A 17,044-nucleotide genomic window follows, 5' to 3' on the forward strand; every position below is an offset into this window, starting at 1 on the left:
ATTACCGCAACAGTTTCCTAATGTTGTGATTCTCGCACAGATGTCAATAAAACCTTCTGATTCTGACTCGGAACAGCGTCGCTCGCGTGCTGCCTTTAGGTACAGCTCGTAAGCGCGAACTGTTGTCATCTCTACACGTTTATTACTTAACGCAGCTTGAACAACACAGTTCGCTTTTCTTGGTAAAATATTTGAGCTATGTTTGTTTCGTTTTAATATAAAGAGTTTACAAAATTCTTTACGAATAAATGTTACATACAGCGTTGTACCTGGGCTGCCAGTGGTGGACATATACTAACAGATTTATGACACGACATAACAGTAAATGTTAGAATGTGATTAGAGCTCGTATGCGACTAAAACATATTTTCCTCCGTAAAATCGCCGTGGCTTGGCCCATCTTGTGTTTTATACGATGTTTGTGGTGTAACGTGAAGGCATCACAAGTATTCTACTTCCCATGATGCACCGCTCTTCGGTAAGACAAGAATCCAGCTCGAGTGTCCAACTTGCTTCTAAGTTTTGGAGATTTTTTTTGTGTTTCGGGCGTTCTAATAGAAGTCATGGAGAGCGATTGTACGGACTGAAATATTTTTTATTTCAGCTCACCGAGTTTAGAAGAATTCACGGAGGATACGCGATCGTTTTAGCAGATTTTTAACAGGTTAGCCAGCCTGTTTCGGTAAGGAAGCAACTGATGCTAAAAGATAACGTTGGTTTGTGCTCTAAAATCTAACACTCACAGCACGCTATTTGTAATTCACGGATGTTATTTGTGTTGTCCAAACGCAGCACTGATTTATTTATGTTCTTTGTGGTTTAATGCTCCCACATCTAAAAGCAAAGATTTAAAGTGACAGTCGTAGAAATCAGTTTTAATATGTGAATGTGGCGTGGTCTAAAAACTAACACCACATGCTCACCATGTGCAAAACTTGTGTATAGTTATAGCTGGTAGTACAATTCAGATGTGATCTTCAGGTAGTTTTATTTATTGATTATATAGCTGCATGATTTGATCTCCAATGGCTCTCATTTGATTAGAGGAAGTTATTTCTGAAACGTTTCTACCTACTTCCCTGCAGACGGCTTGTTTTATCAGTGTCTCACATGACTCGATTACTCAGTGGTTACTCGCAGAAACCATGATGCTGCAAATATGTCACAGTGTAGATTCTCGTGATGAGGAAAAACAATCATATGCTGGGAAGTGAAGTAAAGAATGAAGATCCAGCCGGTTTAGGAGCACAAAAGGCTTGCATTGCTTATTCTTTCAGTCTGGATACCAGATGACATTTCAAACGCCATAGTAGCAGAGAGCTGCTTTATAACATTCTCTGTGTCAAGGGAATAACTCTGTATGTGTTTTAGGGTGCTATGTGGACGTAAGCCTTCCTTAGAAGTGCCATGCTCGCCACACAGATGCCAGAAACACCACTAGAGGCCAAAGATACCAAACAGGTAAGATCACAAGCAAGCTTTGTGATATGTAGACTTTACTTATGTGTTGTTGTTTGCACTCTTGTGAAATGATACGGACACTTAAAGCAGGCTTGTTCTGGTTTTGTCCCATTGATCTGTCCTCGACAGAGTTCAGCAAACCTTCACTAACCTCAGCTTGGTCAGAGCAGAGCTCGTTTTTAAGGGATTTTTACTTTTAAATTAACAGCAGAAGATGTAAAAATAAGCGGGGTAATTATTTATTATGGAAAAGAGATCATATTTGCAATTACATTCTGTCAATTCAGCAAAGAGTTAGACCAACCTTGGTTCTTCCTACCGACCTATTTGCATAAATCTACCACTAAACATTCATATTTGCTGAATTTTAATGGTATTGTTAGTAGATACATCTGTAATGGGTAGTTTAGGCGTTCCGAAGTGAACCAGTGTTTGATGTTATTAGTTGTAATATTAGAAAACATAAATTAGAAGACGGAAAAGAGACTTATACAGTTCATGTTTACAGCCAGTAAAATGACCCCTCCCCTCACAAACCTGCTCCACAACTCGCGTGCATTAGTGGCATTCCTTTAAAAAGTATTTGTTTCGTTTGACATAATAAGGGCCTGAGAGGACTCTAAAAGGTTATTCCTGTTAAAAATTAATTTTTAATATATTTTGTTTTATCTATAAACTGAACAGATGCAGAATGAATATTGTCTGAAAAACATATTTGTGTTTAAATTAAATAAAATGGTCGTTTTATTAGCACATTAATGACAATAAAAAAGACGTGGAAAGGCTAGAAGCCAAATGGGGGAAGTTGGTAAATGGCCTGTATTTGTCTAGCGCCTTCTCGGGGTTCTACAACCCTCAAAGGTGCTTCACAACACAATCAGCCATTTACACATTCACACACCGGTGGGAATGAGCTATGATGTAGCCACAGCTGTACACAGGCCCCATCGGTCCCTCCGACCACCACCAGCAAGGACCCTTGCCCAAAGACACAACAGCAGCAGTCTCTGGTCAGAGCCGGGATCGATCCTGTAACCTTCCAGTTACTGGACAACCCGTTCTACCGCCTGAGTTACTGCTGCCCCCAGTTGTTCAAATAAAATAGTTTTTTTTAAATAAACGGAATAAAATACTTAAGCTGACTAATGAATTATGTTCTAATTGATTTTCCTCTTCTTTTACTTCACATGATTTATAATGATCAGTTGAGGAAAGCAAATAACAGTAAAAAAAATAGTAACAAAAAACCATGGATATGCCTTTAAAAACCATAGTCTGCAGTGCATTTACTTTTGTTTTGATGCAGTTAACTCTAGGTTTAGACTGAAGTTTACTATGCACTACCATATTTATGTTTTTTGTGGTAAAAGCAGACATATTACAGGCGTTAGAGCTGTTTATTAGATTTATAGCTCGGTTTTGTTCACCATACACAGAAAAACTGTTCTTCAGAGTTCAGCTCTTTTCAAAGTGTCCGTTGTTGCTCAACGAATCAACTTATTTTCCACAAGATGTTGCACAATGAAGCTTTGTTTTTTATGGATTTATGGTGTTTTTATTTATTTATTTTTTTACCATCTTTATCAGCTGATGGAGGATAGCATGTGACGGTAGGGGGATAATCTGCTGGTTGTGTTTCATAATGGAGCAGCTTTCTCTTTTACCCTACATCTTTCTCATCACACCATGCCCTGGAATGCCAAACGTGTGCTGGGTGTTTACTTACCAGCGCATCAAGATTAGTTTCTTGTTTACACATATACAGCTCTTATTTTTGAATATATGATTTTTTTAAATAGTATTTTGTTTCCTCCTTTTAGATTAAAGAGAGGTTGGCACAGTCTCTCAAGGCCCTGCAGAAACGTTACATAACATCGGATGCTGTGGTTACCAGTGACGATGGGGATGCTAACCTCCTCTGCTGTGCCCTGGAGGCCATCTTCATCCATGGAATCAAGAGTAAATGCATCCGCTCTGAAGCTGGAGGCCGGAGCAGGAAGGGCGATCGAGGCCCCCTCCCTCAGCCTTTTTTCTGGAGCCTTCTTAAGACCGTCACTCACCGGTAGGTTGGAACAGATCGCAGCAGCATTACTTGGTTATTTTTTAACACAGAAAATGTTGTTTTACCTATTTTTAATTTATTTTTAAAACCAAATAATGCAGTTAGAAGAAACGCACAGGATGAACAAACAAAATATGTTAGAAAAAAAAAGATCACAGCAGATCTAAAACACCCTAAAAACTGATCAAAGTTGTAATCTGTGTTGTTCAACCTTGTTAAATGGGCAGAGACGTGATCACAGAGCTGGAGAAGATCAGTTTCCTCTGCACAGATGTGGGTCGCTGCCGAGCGTGGCTGCGCTTGGCACTCAACCACGGCCTGCTGGAGTGCTACCTCGCCTCTCTGTTTCGGGAGGACTCCAAGCTGCGCGCCCATTACCAACCCAGTGCCTTGCTTCTGAACGAAGAGGAGCGAGAAGTTCTGCTCAGCTACGTCCAGGGTCTAGCCTCGCTCACGTTTAACCTGTCTTACAAGTCAGCTGTTCTCAACGAATGGACCACCACCCCTCTGGCTCTTGCTGGACTGTGCCCCCTGTCTCAGGTGGAGGTACTTGCCCCGTCTGTTAATGGCGGAGACCATACTAACTTCAAGCCAACACGTAAAGAGTCATGGGACACAGCGTCCCAGTCATCAGGCTCGTCCGAGGCTGTGGACGTGCAGAAAGTCTGCCCGGTTGTGCCGTCAAAGACGACAGCAGAGTCACGAGAAGAAAGAACTGGACTTCACTCATCTAACTTAAGTCTGGACACGACAGGGTCCTCGCACCTGTCCTCCAGCTTGAGCTCTGATAGCCTTCTGCAGGGTCAGGACCCCCGCAGCCCCACAGGGGACCAGTGGTCGTCAGGTGACCTGGACGAATCCGTCAGCATCAGCACCAGAAGACTTCAGAAAGAGTACGTTGGTATTTATAATTCTGGAGTTGTTTCAAGCATTTAAAAGGGGGCAATTAAAGGAGATGTTTTATATATTTTTGTCCCCACAAAACCCTTAAAATAACCAAAGAACAATTTTCTACATTTTTACGATTTTTTTAACTTGTTTTTCTGCATATTGGGCTTTTTATCCTAACACACCTTCTGTTGTTATTGTTAGTTATAAAATTCATCCTACACTGACTTTCCTGCTGAGGTAAACTAGACAGGGTCTCTAAACTCTGATTCAGGTAAACTTTAAAATACTAGCTTTTTGTGAATTAAACTATTGCCCAACAGTTTCTGTTAAAAACAAGAACTGTAAAATAATCTGTGTTTTGTGAGCGTAGTGATGTTATAGAACGGGGTGTTCAAACTTTTCAAGGCGAGGGTCAAAGTCGTCACTGGAAAAAAAAATGTAAATGGTTTATAATTTAAAAAAGTAAAACTAACTTTCTGATTCTGTTTGTTTACTTTAGTCCAAAATAGGCATATCAGTGTAAATCAGAAGAAAAAAAAAACGATAAAATTTCTCTTTAAGAGAAAAAACTCCACCGTTCTAGAAAAGCAATTGGGGGCCACAGAAAATCACTCCAAGGACCACAAATAGCCCCCGGGCCTCCCTTTGGACATGCCTGATATGAAGCATATTTACGGGGCCTGCAAACGCCACACCTGCTCCAAAATTACTTTTTACTTACAGTACTTTAATTTTGGCAACCATTTAGTTTCACACTCTGCCTAAAAGAGTAAAGATGCTAAATGTATTAAGATCATTCATTTTATACGTAGAAATACTCACAAGCAAATCCAGTGTCTCCTTTATGCTGTCATGTTTGTTAAAAACACGTTTTAGGGACATTTTTAGATTTTACAATAACTCGGGTCAGAAGGTTGTGACTATGGCAGCTAAATATTTATAAATCATTTATTTCCTCATTTTTAAACATATATTTTTTACCAAATTTTGAAATCTTTTTTATATTTTAATAGTTTTTTTTTGTGTTGTTGGTGAAGCACCTCGTGATTTTTATCCTGAGAGGCGTTATATAAAAGATTGTTTTCTATCTTTCTAAATATACTTACGAGCAATAGCTTTTTCATTTTTAAAACATGTAATGTTAACATCTCTGCAGATGATTAAGGATTTTTAAGTCTTTTCTAGTAATGTTGTTTCTCAAAAGATGAGATGTGCACCACATATTTGACACAATCTACTAAACATAACAAGATTCATTAAAGTGACTCTACATATTTTATCTGTCTTTTCGACAGTTTACTGGTTGATTTCTGTGAGAGCGGTCAGTGCAGTCAGGACTCCATGCGAGAAGACTCGTTTGTCTCCAGCACAGGAGCTGATCCTTTCTCAGAGATTGCCAATTTCAGCAGTTCGTACAGCGAAATCCAAAGTCACCAGATGCCGTCCCAAGATTTGGTGGAGCGGCTCCCAAATTCCTTCATCCAGCTGCCAACAGCTGAGGAGCAAACTGAGATCCAGGGTGTAACCTCTGATTTACCATCAGAAACCGAGGTGGTCCCTTCAGTCAGCAAGCCCCTTCAGCCTACAGGGGAGCAGCAAGTGGCTGGTGTTCAGGAAACTGCAGAGCCGGTCCAGGAAATGAAGCAAGCAGACAATTTAAAGAAGCCCAACACAGAATTTCTGTCACGCAGAGCATCTCAGCGTTCTGCGACCATCGCTAGCAGGAAACTCTCCTTAGATTCACTGTCAGTAAGTATGAGAAAGACAAGTAGCATGCAGATTTTCTGGATTATACAGATGGGGTTCATGCACAATTGAGCATTCACTTGAATTGCTGCATGGATATTCCCACTAAGGAAATGTTAAACAGGATGCTACAGTGAATCCTGGAAATCATTGTGTTAACATTCCCGAAAAAGTGTGAAGTTCTGTCTCGCTTCTCTGCTTTAATTCTCTAAAGATGACCGTGAGCGCTTACAATAGTCTTTGGTTAATGTCAGATTGCCATCTCCAGCAAGTTAGAAATGAAGCAGTCTGTGGCGAGATGTTGGTGATAAAATAAAGTACAGAGAGTTTCTCTGCTTCACCTGCTCCAGAAGTCCAAGTCACGTTTTCTATTAGCATATGATTTCCTAACGGGGACATCTGCAGGATGTGTTGAAACATTTTCCTCAAACCTTTCTTGCCAAACTCTGGCTATTCTGTTCAGGCTGGTTAAGATAACACGCGTTTCCTGCAAGAAATCAGTTATTTACTATTCCTGCTTTGTTGTATTTTCTGTGACCCTTAAAATGATCTTTAACAGTTTGTACATCAACATGGATGCATTTTATTTAAAAACGTCTCTTTTTGCAGCATTCTCATTCTTGGATTTCTGATGACGACATCTACAAGCCTGACCTGGAGCAAGTGTCAGACAGTGACGAAGTGTCTCCTGTTCCTATAGCTGAGCCCAGTCATTGTCAGTCCCCTCCTAGTGTTGTCCATCGCAGACAGATAGGTAATTTGCACTAATGTTTTCCTTAATTTTGTTATTCAAGTTCCACAAAACTAAACTACAACGATTACAAGCTCTGTTTAAGGGAAGAAGGACGTGGCTCAGACCATTGTGACACATTGGAATTTTTTGCTAAATCCAGGGAAAACATTGAATAAAACGTTGACTTTTTTATTTTTTATTATTTGAATTTATTCATAAAGAAAAGATGAAAAAAATGTTTACTAATTCACATTTTAAGCTAATGAAATGGGAACAACAATTTTTAGTTTCACCCAAGTTTCAAAAACTTGCATTTTTGACGCAAATCGAACCTTTCTGACGTGTGAAGCCTGGGGCACACCGGGCATCATTATAAATTGAAGCCATTATAGTAAATGAGAGTGGGCGCACGGGGAGCACCGTGCCACGTCCCAGAAGCGCCGCGCCATGTCTATCTTGAGCGCTGTGGCACTGTAGCTGTTTACAGCATTGTGGAGTACTACAACTGACATTACGACGCGGAACGGCTTTACGGCACAAACCCGCCCAGTTTTGATAACTTTAAAGTACTATTGATCTTAAAATATTCCAATAAATAGCGTAGTTAGCTATTTTTAATGAATTAAAGTCTCACAAAACACGACGGCAAGTCGGATCACGTGTAAACAATAGAGTCACTTCCCGCTTCTTGTTCTCAAGTCTCGCGTGATGTTGTGACTATCGTGCGACTTTCCAGGCTGCCTAATATCTTCGGCACTCATTTTATTTTTTTGAGGGCGGGAATAGCGATGCTGTTGTTGAATTTAAAGGAAGCGACATCCTGACCAATCACAGGCTTGCAGTCTCTGTCGCTTTTGAGCGACAGTTAAAAAATTGGGCTCGTCTCCGTCAGCGTCTGTGGGTCTGCTGCAGAGCCCTTGCGTCGACGCATGGTGGCGTTGCGTGTCTCCATACCTGCTCAGGCATACAGTACGTTTACATGCAGCCAATATCCGGGTTATGATCGGGTTAAGGTCGGGATTCGGGTTTCTGAGTTGATCAGAATAACCCGTTTACAAGCATAAATAGAAAGAGTTACCTCTAACTTGCATAACCCGATTTAACTGCGGACGTTGGGGTAGCGTCAGGACGTATGGACTACGTCCAGACGCAATATGAGTCATTTCCGGTTCTTCTTGTTCCGGTATCCGTGAAAACAACAACATGTTTCCCAGTTCGGAAGAGATAGCGACCGCGTTTCTTTGCGCTTTAGTTTCTTCGTCACTCCAAAAGTGTGGTGCTGTGCCGCGACTCGCCATGTTGCTCCCAACTTGTTGTTTACTTCCGGAGTTCTGGCGCATACAAGACGTCTCGCTACTCAAAAGACCAAGATTCCTTGCGAACAGAGCATGCGCAGAACACACGCTTTGATGGGGATATCCCGGTATGCGTTTACACGACCAAACATTCGGGTTAGAAAAGGGTTACCCCAGGTGTAGTAACCGGGTTTTTAAAAACCCGGTTATGAGCATATCCGGGTTTTTGGCGGTGTTTACAAGGACCTGCAGAACCGGGTTATTGTGAATATTCGGGTTTTTAAAGGGTTACTGGCTGCATGTAAACACACTTATAGAGGTTCAAATCAGGATTCAGCTCATAGCAGCTGTATGGGGGATGGGTGGGCGTGGCCAGCTCCAGCTTATTTTCTTAAACTGGCAGAGCCCTGAAACGGCTCATTGTGGAAAGTACTGAAACTGTCAGTAATAAAACTAATGAACTGCTTTATGTGAGAGGGATTTGGCACAAAGAGCTTTAGGAAAAAATAAAATAAAATCAAAACATGTCCTCATTTTAAAGAAAAAAAACATTCAATGCCTAAATTCAAACTAAAGCTAGTAGATTAGCATTGAAGAAATTACTCTGGAAGAGGTTTTTGTTTTTTTCCTGACACTCTAAGCTTCCTTATGCTGAGCAGTTTAGCTTTCTAGGCCTTTTGTTCTCCAAGAACCAACTGACTGACTGACATCATGCTGACATATATAAAGTTTGTGTCGATGACGACTGGTAAACTTTTAAAATTGCAAAAAAAAAGTTTGACTCCTTACAGTCAGAATACTTAACATAGGAAGTGCCGTTTTAGTAAAACATGCTCATGAGTTTAAAGGTGGTTGACGGAAAATAGACCAAGTGAGTGGAGATAGTCACCTGGGAATTTCTACCATATGAAAGAGTTTTAAGTGCAGCAACACAAAGACTAAATGTAACCCTCTCCAGGTTTAGAAACTGTGGAATGAGCCACAACCTGAATGGAGTTATTCCAGCAGGTGATTCCCTTTCATGTCTTAAATTAGAAAGGAACTTTTCTTACACAACGTGGGTGTGGCCGGTTTATAGTCAAATGTAATCTTGGAAGACGTCACCTGGGTGCAGTGTTGCCAGATCCAAAATCCCACAATATCGTACAGAGAGTCTGAAATTATCGTTTTTCAGTACAAATTATCGTACATTATAAATTTGATAATAACGTTCTATAAACGACTTCTCACTCCAATATAATATAACAAAGAAGGTGTTTTATATTGCCCTGTTTAAATAAACATCTTTAAAACCAGTAATATAATGCTTATAAACGTGCAGAGTGTGTCGGCACCACTCCGACCTCCACGCATTGACACAATATGCACATTTGCACAGTCCTATTTATGTCATTTCTACATAGGTTAAAAGCATGCAACAAAACATCACAGCAGTGGAAAAACTGACCCAATAAATGACACAGCAGCCTACTCACCCAGTTGCTGATCTCGATCTCCTCATCTGATTCACTGTCTGTCACAGCAGAATGCCTTTAATCACCTGTACTAAGTGGTCTGTGCTTCTCATTGCAATGTTGTGCTGGGCTAAAAAGCCACATAGCTTGATTTCAGCGTTTTTCACATCATTTTCAAACTTCTCTTTTTCATTAGTTTGTAGGAGACATTTATAAACCTGTAAGCACTGAGGTGAAATCTGACTTCAGAACAGTTTAAAATTATGTAATTGACTTGGGAAAGCCACAGCAAAAGATGGTGTTACTAGATGCAATGTGAAATTATCGTACATTTGAAGATTTTTGAAACTATTGATCGTACATCGTACAGAGCCCAAAATTATGGTACAAATACGATAATTATCGTACATCTGGCAACACTGCCTGGGTGAGTCGGTCGCTCCGTCAGCTGTGGAATCAACATGACAGGAAGTGTGATAAGAGAAGGATGATGAGGAGTTTGTGGTGTTACTGCAGTGAAGTAGGCGGAACAGTTTTTTTTTTTTTTTTTGCTATAATCATGAAGACCGCATTACGTTAGGAGCAGCTGCATGACGTAATCTTCACTTTGAATTCCTAAACTAATTGAATCCTCCTTTATGTGGCTACTTTGTTCCTCAAAAGCCAGTTGCTTTAAAAAGTGAAAACATGAATAAGTTAGTTTTGTTTTGCGTCTGACAGGGCTGTCCAACCCCTTTCGAGGCTTGCTGAAGCTTGGTCACCTGGAACGACGGAGCGCGATGGCAATTTGGCGCGACTACTACTGCGAACTCTCCCCCTTTGAGTTCCGTCTGTATCTGAACGCTGAGGAGCGGACATGCTGCGACAACTGCTCCCTGCTGAGGTGCGAAGACGTTCGAATCTCATCAGAAGGTCGCTTTGAGTTGATCTTTTCTGGAAAGCGGCTTTATCTCCGAGCAGCCAATCGCGACGAAGCTGAAGACTGGGTGGACCGCATCGTAGAAGCTGTGAACAAATGCAGGCCTGCGGCTCATGCTGACGAGCAGTGGGAAGTGCTTCAGTCCTTGAGGGAAAACGGAGTGGATGAGCGCGCGCTTTCCTCTCCGTCCTCTGCTTCCTCCAGCCCTGAGCGACACTTCTCTTCCTCTGACACAAACGGCCGACAGCAGGCCGCTTCCCCTCAGGAGTTCATCTGGACTCGCACTACAGAACTGGAAACCGATGCTCTCAAAGAAGCAGTCTTGTATTTCTCCACAGATTCTGAGGCCAGAACATGGAGACCTCTGGTCTTTTCCCTCTCCTTGGAGGCTCTGAAAAGCTTCCGGGTGCAAGAGGGAAAGAAGTTGCTGTGGCTAACTCATCCCATTGAGGAGATCCGGGATGTTGTTCCTGATGTCTCCCAGGGCGGAGCAGCATTTTTCAAAGTCCTGACTGTGAAAGAGTCTTTGAGATTAAGGGCAGAAAACTCAGAGGAAGCCCGCTCCTGGAGGGATCTGATCCGGGGAGCTTTGGACTCGTACTTGGAAAGTGGGGAGGACGGACATCCTGAGGAGCCTGCACCAGTTTGGAGCACTGGAGTGACTGGTAATCTGCACAGGCTGGTGCAACACAGACTAAAGGAAGATGGAGCTTTTCTGGTTCATCTTTACACAGTTCCCTCAGAGAAGGGCTTGGACACACAGAACTTCAAGTGTGCAGGTTTGTATCTAAATCCATGTCTTCTGCTTTAGCTACAGTCGTAAACCAATGACATCATCTCTCATCATCACACACTCTGAACTGATGAGACAAAATGTGATTTGTTTGTAGCTGAGTCATTCACAACAAATGCTAAGAGTTCTTACAAATCGGACCTGATTTAGCAAAATTGTGTGTGAATGCCTGTTATCGTCAAGATTCTCAACCATGGGACGATTTCAGTTTAAAACTCGGGCATAGCTGAAATACACTGGTAATAGGAATGACTGGCCTTCAATATAAAAAACAATGTTACTTTTCAAGAGTATTAAAATCAGATAAACACCATAAGATGAGAAGCTGCGCCCGAGTCCTTAACATTAATATAAGGTGCCTGTTTTGGACCACTAAATATTTAAACTGTTGCCAGTGAGTCACTTTTTAGCGAGAGGTAAAAATGTAACTGAATTCTGTTTGGTTCCTTTGACTTCTAAAAGGCATGTGTAGCTGACGGTAAGATGTTTCCTCTGGAACTGGAAGGTTTTTGGGATCGGGTCTGGAAACTAAACAAAACCAGTTGTTTCTTAAACTAAGAAGAACGACTCAGTTGTGTTTGAGCTGATGCTTCGTTAATAGCCACAGTCATTCTAACACAGAGACACGGTTGTGGTCTATAACAAATTAGTGATGTATGGGTATCAATGGGCCCGTGCGGTTCGTTACTGGTGTGTCTGAGAGGACATGAATCATGCGTGTCATTCACAGGCTGTCCTCAGCAGATCGGCCCCTCGCTGGGCAAAGCCAGGTTATGTGAGTTCTCAGGACAGTACTACTGTGACAACTGCCACAAGGGGGACACCACCATCATTCCCTCCCGGATGCTGCACAACTGGGATCTCACACACCGAGAGGTACAGTAAGAGCTACATCACTTTAGTCCACGCAGATAGGATCTTATGAGGAAAAAGGAATGACAGTTTTGTGGCTTGTCTACAGTGATGCTAAAAATCCTTTTGCAGGGGGTTTGCACAAATTCAGTGTGATTCCAAAAGCATTTGGGCCCATTTTACAGGGATTTTGTCTCTAGTCATCAGGATTCTCAGACCACGGAGATCATGACCTGACTGCCGCATTTCCCAAGTTACAGTCTGAAACTGCTGTGAGCTGTAATCCAGCTTTAATCAGGATTATTGTCACCATCCTAAGATCACATTGTGTTCTCCTGAGCCAAGCCGACTTTATTTATAAAGGCTTTGAAAACAGACGGCACTGACCAAAGTGGAGAACATGAAAGGCATAAAATATGTTTGAAGTGAAATAAGGTAGGATACAAGGAAAATGGGCTAAAAATGCAAAATGGCAATACAGTCAAATAGTTGTATGGAGAGCCAAGGACATTTAAATGATTCAGTGAGGAGGCTTTTCTAAGATGCGCTCACAAAAAATTCCAGATTTTTGAAGCTGCAACAGCGAAGGCCCTTATCTCCTCTCTGCTAATGCAGGGTTCTCGGCACGTTCAGGACCAGCTGATCACGACCCAAGGAGGGGAGTGTAGGGGAAAACTGGGGCAACACCATTTAAGGATGTGTCAAGTTGTAACAGAAGCAAACTGCTGTTCTAACATTCTTAGTTGACATGGTTTTTTTGTCTTTTCCACTTGTCTCGAATAACAAAAGCTGAGCTTGATAACAGTCCTCATTTAACTGTCCATCTTAAAATAACCTGATTTAGAACCCAAATTGGTTACTATTGGCTTACCATATAGCACCAGAAGACCCAAGTCAGGGGACACTGGTATGACTGCTATGACCAGGGCCCACTGGTTATAGCACTATCAAAGACAAACCTTTCTTTGTTTTAAACTTAAAAACCATCAAAGGTTTTAAACAGTATTTTAATGTTTTGGTCACCCTTTTATTTCAGGGTTCATCTGTGTATATTCTTCATAACAGTGAAATCTTTCTTAAAATGGACCCTAAAACCTACAAACATTAAGTGGCAAGGAGGAAAAACAAGGGCCCCGGGCGTGATTCGATTCCCGGACTCCGGGGTGAGAGTCGCATGTGCTAACCTGTCAGCCAAGTGGACATCCCCATGATCAAGTAGCTAGGGCGCATGATCTAGCTGATCCAACATAATCAATTGGGATGCGGTGACTAGACACTCACCCTGTCACATTAAAAAGGCCAAGGACCATGAACTGAGCCCTGTGGAACCCCTCGTGATGAAAAAAACCCAAAAAGGAATAGAAGTTGTTTAAACTGACACAGAAAGGTGTCTGCTTTTATGACATTCCAGTTAAAACAGAGCTCTAATGGGATTTTAAATGATTATGGTCCACTCTGTCAAAGGCAGCAGTCAAATCTAAAAGTATCTGGAGTCTGTAGTAAGGAGAATTTCATTAAAACACCCAACAAAGCAGAGTTCTATGAACAGACTTAAATCATAACTGAAAAACCAAAATCATCATCTAACAAACCTGAGTGTTTGTGTTTCTGTCTAGGTGTCAAAGAGAGCTCTTTGTCTGTTGGCTCAAGTAGAACAGGAACCTCTGCTTAACCTGGAGCAGCTGAACCCTGAGCTGGTGACACACTCGGAGTCCATGACTCAGGCCCACACTCTGAGAGAGAAGCTGCGTCTCCTGGGCGACTACCTGCTCTCCTGCCGCAGCGGAGCCTGCAAGAAACTCCAAGCAAGGTGTGTTTGTTGTTCGAATGGGGTATCTGCGGAGATTTCTCCACTTAACTGCACTGTGCATCACGAAAGAGGTCAGGAGCCCCATGATAATTAGCTGCTTTCTGTTTTGATGTCATGGTTTTTTCCACATCTTTCCAGAATGGGCCAGCGAACATATCTGCTAGAGTCGAGCCATCTTTACAGCGTCATGGATCTAAGACAGGTACTTTTCTGACTCTCTGATGTAGCAACAACCAGCTGCTGTACCATAGAAAAGAAATCTGAATTTTTTTTCATTTTGTGTGTTTTATAGATAGCAGAGAGCCAATATGCAATCTTCCTTGACCCACTGGTGCAGCACGCCTCTAATCACGTGCTGAATTGTGACTTGTGCACTCAGCGTGGCTACATCTGCCAGATATGTCACTCCGAAGATATCATCTTTCCCTTTCAGTTCGAAAGCATTATCAGGTATAATCTCATAATCCCATTTTTTGGTGCCTTATTTCCTTTTGTTTTGGTTATATTTTTTAAGATTGTCACTTTGTTATGTCTGTTTAAATAGTTCCTTTGTAGCAGGAAGTAAATCAAGTACCCAGTAAAAAACTGGCACGTTAACTTTGCTGCTGTTGTAGTTAGTTTGCTCATTTCACAAATAAACAAATAAGTAAGTAAATGGGATTAATAACAATTTATTTATACACATGGCTGATTAAATTTGGAGCAAACACACACATTTTTGTAACATTAAAAAAATACTTACTTTGGGAAATAGAGTTTTTTATTTCTCTAGTTTATGTTTGGTGTCTGGATTATCTCACTGTATATGAAGTGACTTGGACAAAACGAAAGGTTTACAAAAATATTTTAAATCTGGTCTAGCATTTGTAAGAGAAGTTGTTGTTTCTACTGGTAAAATGGATAAAAAGTCCTCTTAATCTGTTTTTTATTTCCGTCCTTGTTTCTGAGCAGGTGCACAGCCTGTAAAGCCGTATTCCACCGGTCCTGCAAGTCCACCACTGATTCTTGTCCACGCTGTCAAAGAATGAAGAAGTACCTGGAGAGGAATCTGCAAGAATGAGAACTGAAGCTGGCTGCAAAACTCCACCTCTTTCAGGATGTTTGACATCTGTTAGAGGAAAGGATTCACAAGACGTAACCAATTATGCAATTATGAGAGCGATCAGCGTGAGCAAACCTAAAAAACGAATAGAAGGGAGCCTCAGTGCCACAGTAGCTAGACCTTTGCACTGATTCGAAGGTGCACACACTTGACACGATGCAGCCAAATGTTACTGCGTGGAGATTTCATTACCTCTACAAATATCAAGCCACGGCATCAAAACAAAGACAGGACAGTGGGCGATTGTAAACAACACACGTTTACATTGTTGTTCATTATTTAGTGTCTGATTCTCCTCGGTCATGTCTACCATGCATGCTTCTTATTCTGTATTTACCTTAATGTCAAGGAACTTGTAAATAATAGAAAAAGCTCTTTATCAAATTCACTGATTTTGATTGTGCCTTTTTAAAACTTGTCCCATGATTTATTCTCACAGTTTAAAAAAAACTCACGACAAATCTGTTTGTTTTATTAACCAATAAAATAAACGACACAGAAGCGTTAAATTTTTAGGTTTTGTATAAATATGAGTGCTGCAAAATTTCTATCTGCTGCGTGTACGGAAGGACGCGCGTTCAAAGAAAAGAGGTTTGCAAATTAAGATTCGGGTTAGATAATTTTGTTGGATCTAAGGTGAAAATAGATGATGTGTATTTGCACTATACAGATAAATGGCTCAATTGTAGCTTTACTATTTCCCAAGAAAACTAATGATTTATGAAAACTTGCTTTTTATTCCTCTTTTTTTTGTTTATCTTTTTTTGTTTTTATCAATAATTGTTTGGTTATCATTAATTATTTGTGGAAACTGTCAACAATAAAAGCATTACATGTTTAATAATTTCATTTTGATCTATGCACAGCATATGGCATTTAGAAGGCACATTCTGCAGTACTGTTATTCTTGATGTGTACTCGTTTTATCTTAAAGGGTCAAATTGAAATAAATATTGGAGTGTTGAATTTGGTTCTGTTTTTATTTAAGGAATAAATCTGGCCAGTTGTGTTTTGGACACTTGGGTGAAGATAGGAGTGGTGTGAGACGTGACGATAACCCTCAGATTCGCTGATGGACACCAGAGGTTAGGGAAGGCTTCAGGCTGAAGAAGGAGGCCTACAGGGCATTGTTGGTCTGTGGGTCTCCACCATCGGTCTCCACAAGGAGCTGACTAGTACTTGAGAGTCAGGTGATGTTGCTGAGATAACGTTTTAGGCATAGGAAGAGTTTGACTACTGCTCAGCTCTGAGGAGGTTCTGGCAAACTATCAGATGTCTCGGGGGTGGCAATACACGTTTAAAGTGGGATTTAGCTACTGGGGATGTGGTTGGGTTGTGGAAAGCATACAAGAAGCTCCTCAACTCCACTGACATATCCCAGAGTGGAACCAGAGACGGGAATCTAAGGATGGACCAGTCAATCTGAAGCAGAAGATGCTGAGTAATCAAACTACAGTGTGGCTGTGCTCTGTAGGGTTACTTCAATGATACTGATCTTGTTTGTATTTATTTATTTGGCAGTGACTTCTAATTTATAACCAAAGGGCATGTTGTGATCCGTGGGGGAAACCGGAGTACCCGGAGGAAACCCACGCATGCATGGGGAAAACACGCAACTCCACGCAGAAAGGCCGCGGCCGAGTTTCGAACCTGCAACCTTCGTGCTGCGAGGCAACAGCTTGAAGAGAGAGATGAGACTCAAAGCTATAGGTCATATGCTGCTATTCTTCAGCAGATCCTTTGCTTTTCGCACTTGTCGAGGATTGCACTTATTTTTTTGTTTGTTTCCTTTATTTCCAACAGGAACTCAGGATAAAAAGATGACCTTATTTAATTCAGTTCATAGTTATCTGAAATAGTAACATTCAGATGTGAGATTTTATAACAGGGGGAGAAATTAGTGTCCTCCTGAGTAAGTTGTGTAGT

General features: G+C 41.3%; 1 protein-coding gene across 3 annotated transcripts; it reads left to right on the forward strand.

The window, feature by feature from the left end:
- Positions 1-439: 439 nt before the first annotated feature.
- On the forward strand, positions 440-15,535 carry plekhm1 (pleckstrin homology domain containing, family M (with RUN domain) member 1). 3 transcript variants are annotated; one of them, XM_015962742.3, is made up of 12 exons: positions 440-478; positions 1,372-1,461; positions 3,282-3,523; positions 3,751-4,416; positions 5,710-6,163; positions 6,770-6,914; positions 10,363-11,340; positions 12,085-12,230; positions 13,823-14,016; positions 14,155-14,218; positions 14,309-14,466; positions 14,968-15,535. In XM_015962742.3, exons 2-12 carry the CDS (start codon positions 1,408-1,410, stop codon positions 15,074-15,076), a joined length of 3,210 nt encoding a protein of 1,069 aa, XP_015818228.3. In that variant the 5' UTR covers positions 440-478; positions 1,372-1,407; the 3' UTR covers positions 15,077-15,535. The 3 variants fall into 3 exon arrangements, with proteins under 3 accessions (XP_015818228.3, XP_015818226.3, XP_015818227.3); XM_015962740.3 differs by lacking the exon at positions 440-478 and adding an exon at positions 485-682; XM_015962741.3 differs by lacking the exon at positions 440-478 and adding an exon at positions 498-664.
- The last annotated feature ends 1,509 nt before the right edge of the window (positions 15,536-17,044 follow it).

Source organism: Nothobranchius furzeri, chromosome 16 (genome assembly GCF_043380555.1).
Source record: "Nothobranchius furzeri strain GRZ-AD chromosome 16, NfurGRZ-RIMD1, whole genome shotgun sequence".
Taxonomy (NCBI): domain Eukaryota; kingdom Metazoa; phylum Chordata; class Actinopteri; order Cyprinodontiformes; family Nothobranchiidae; genus Nothobranchius; species Nothobranchius furzeri.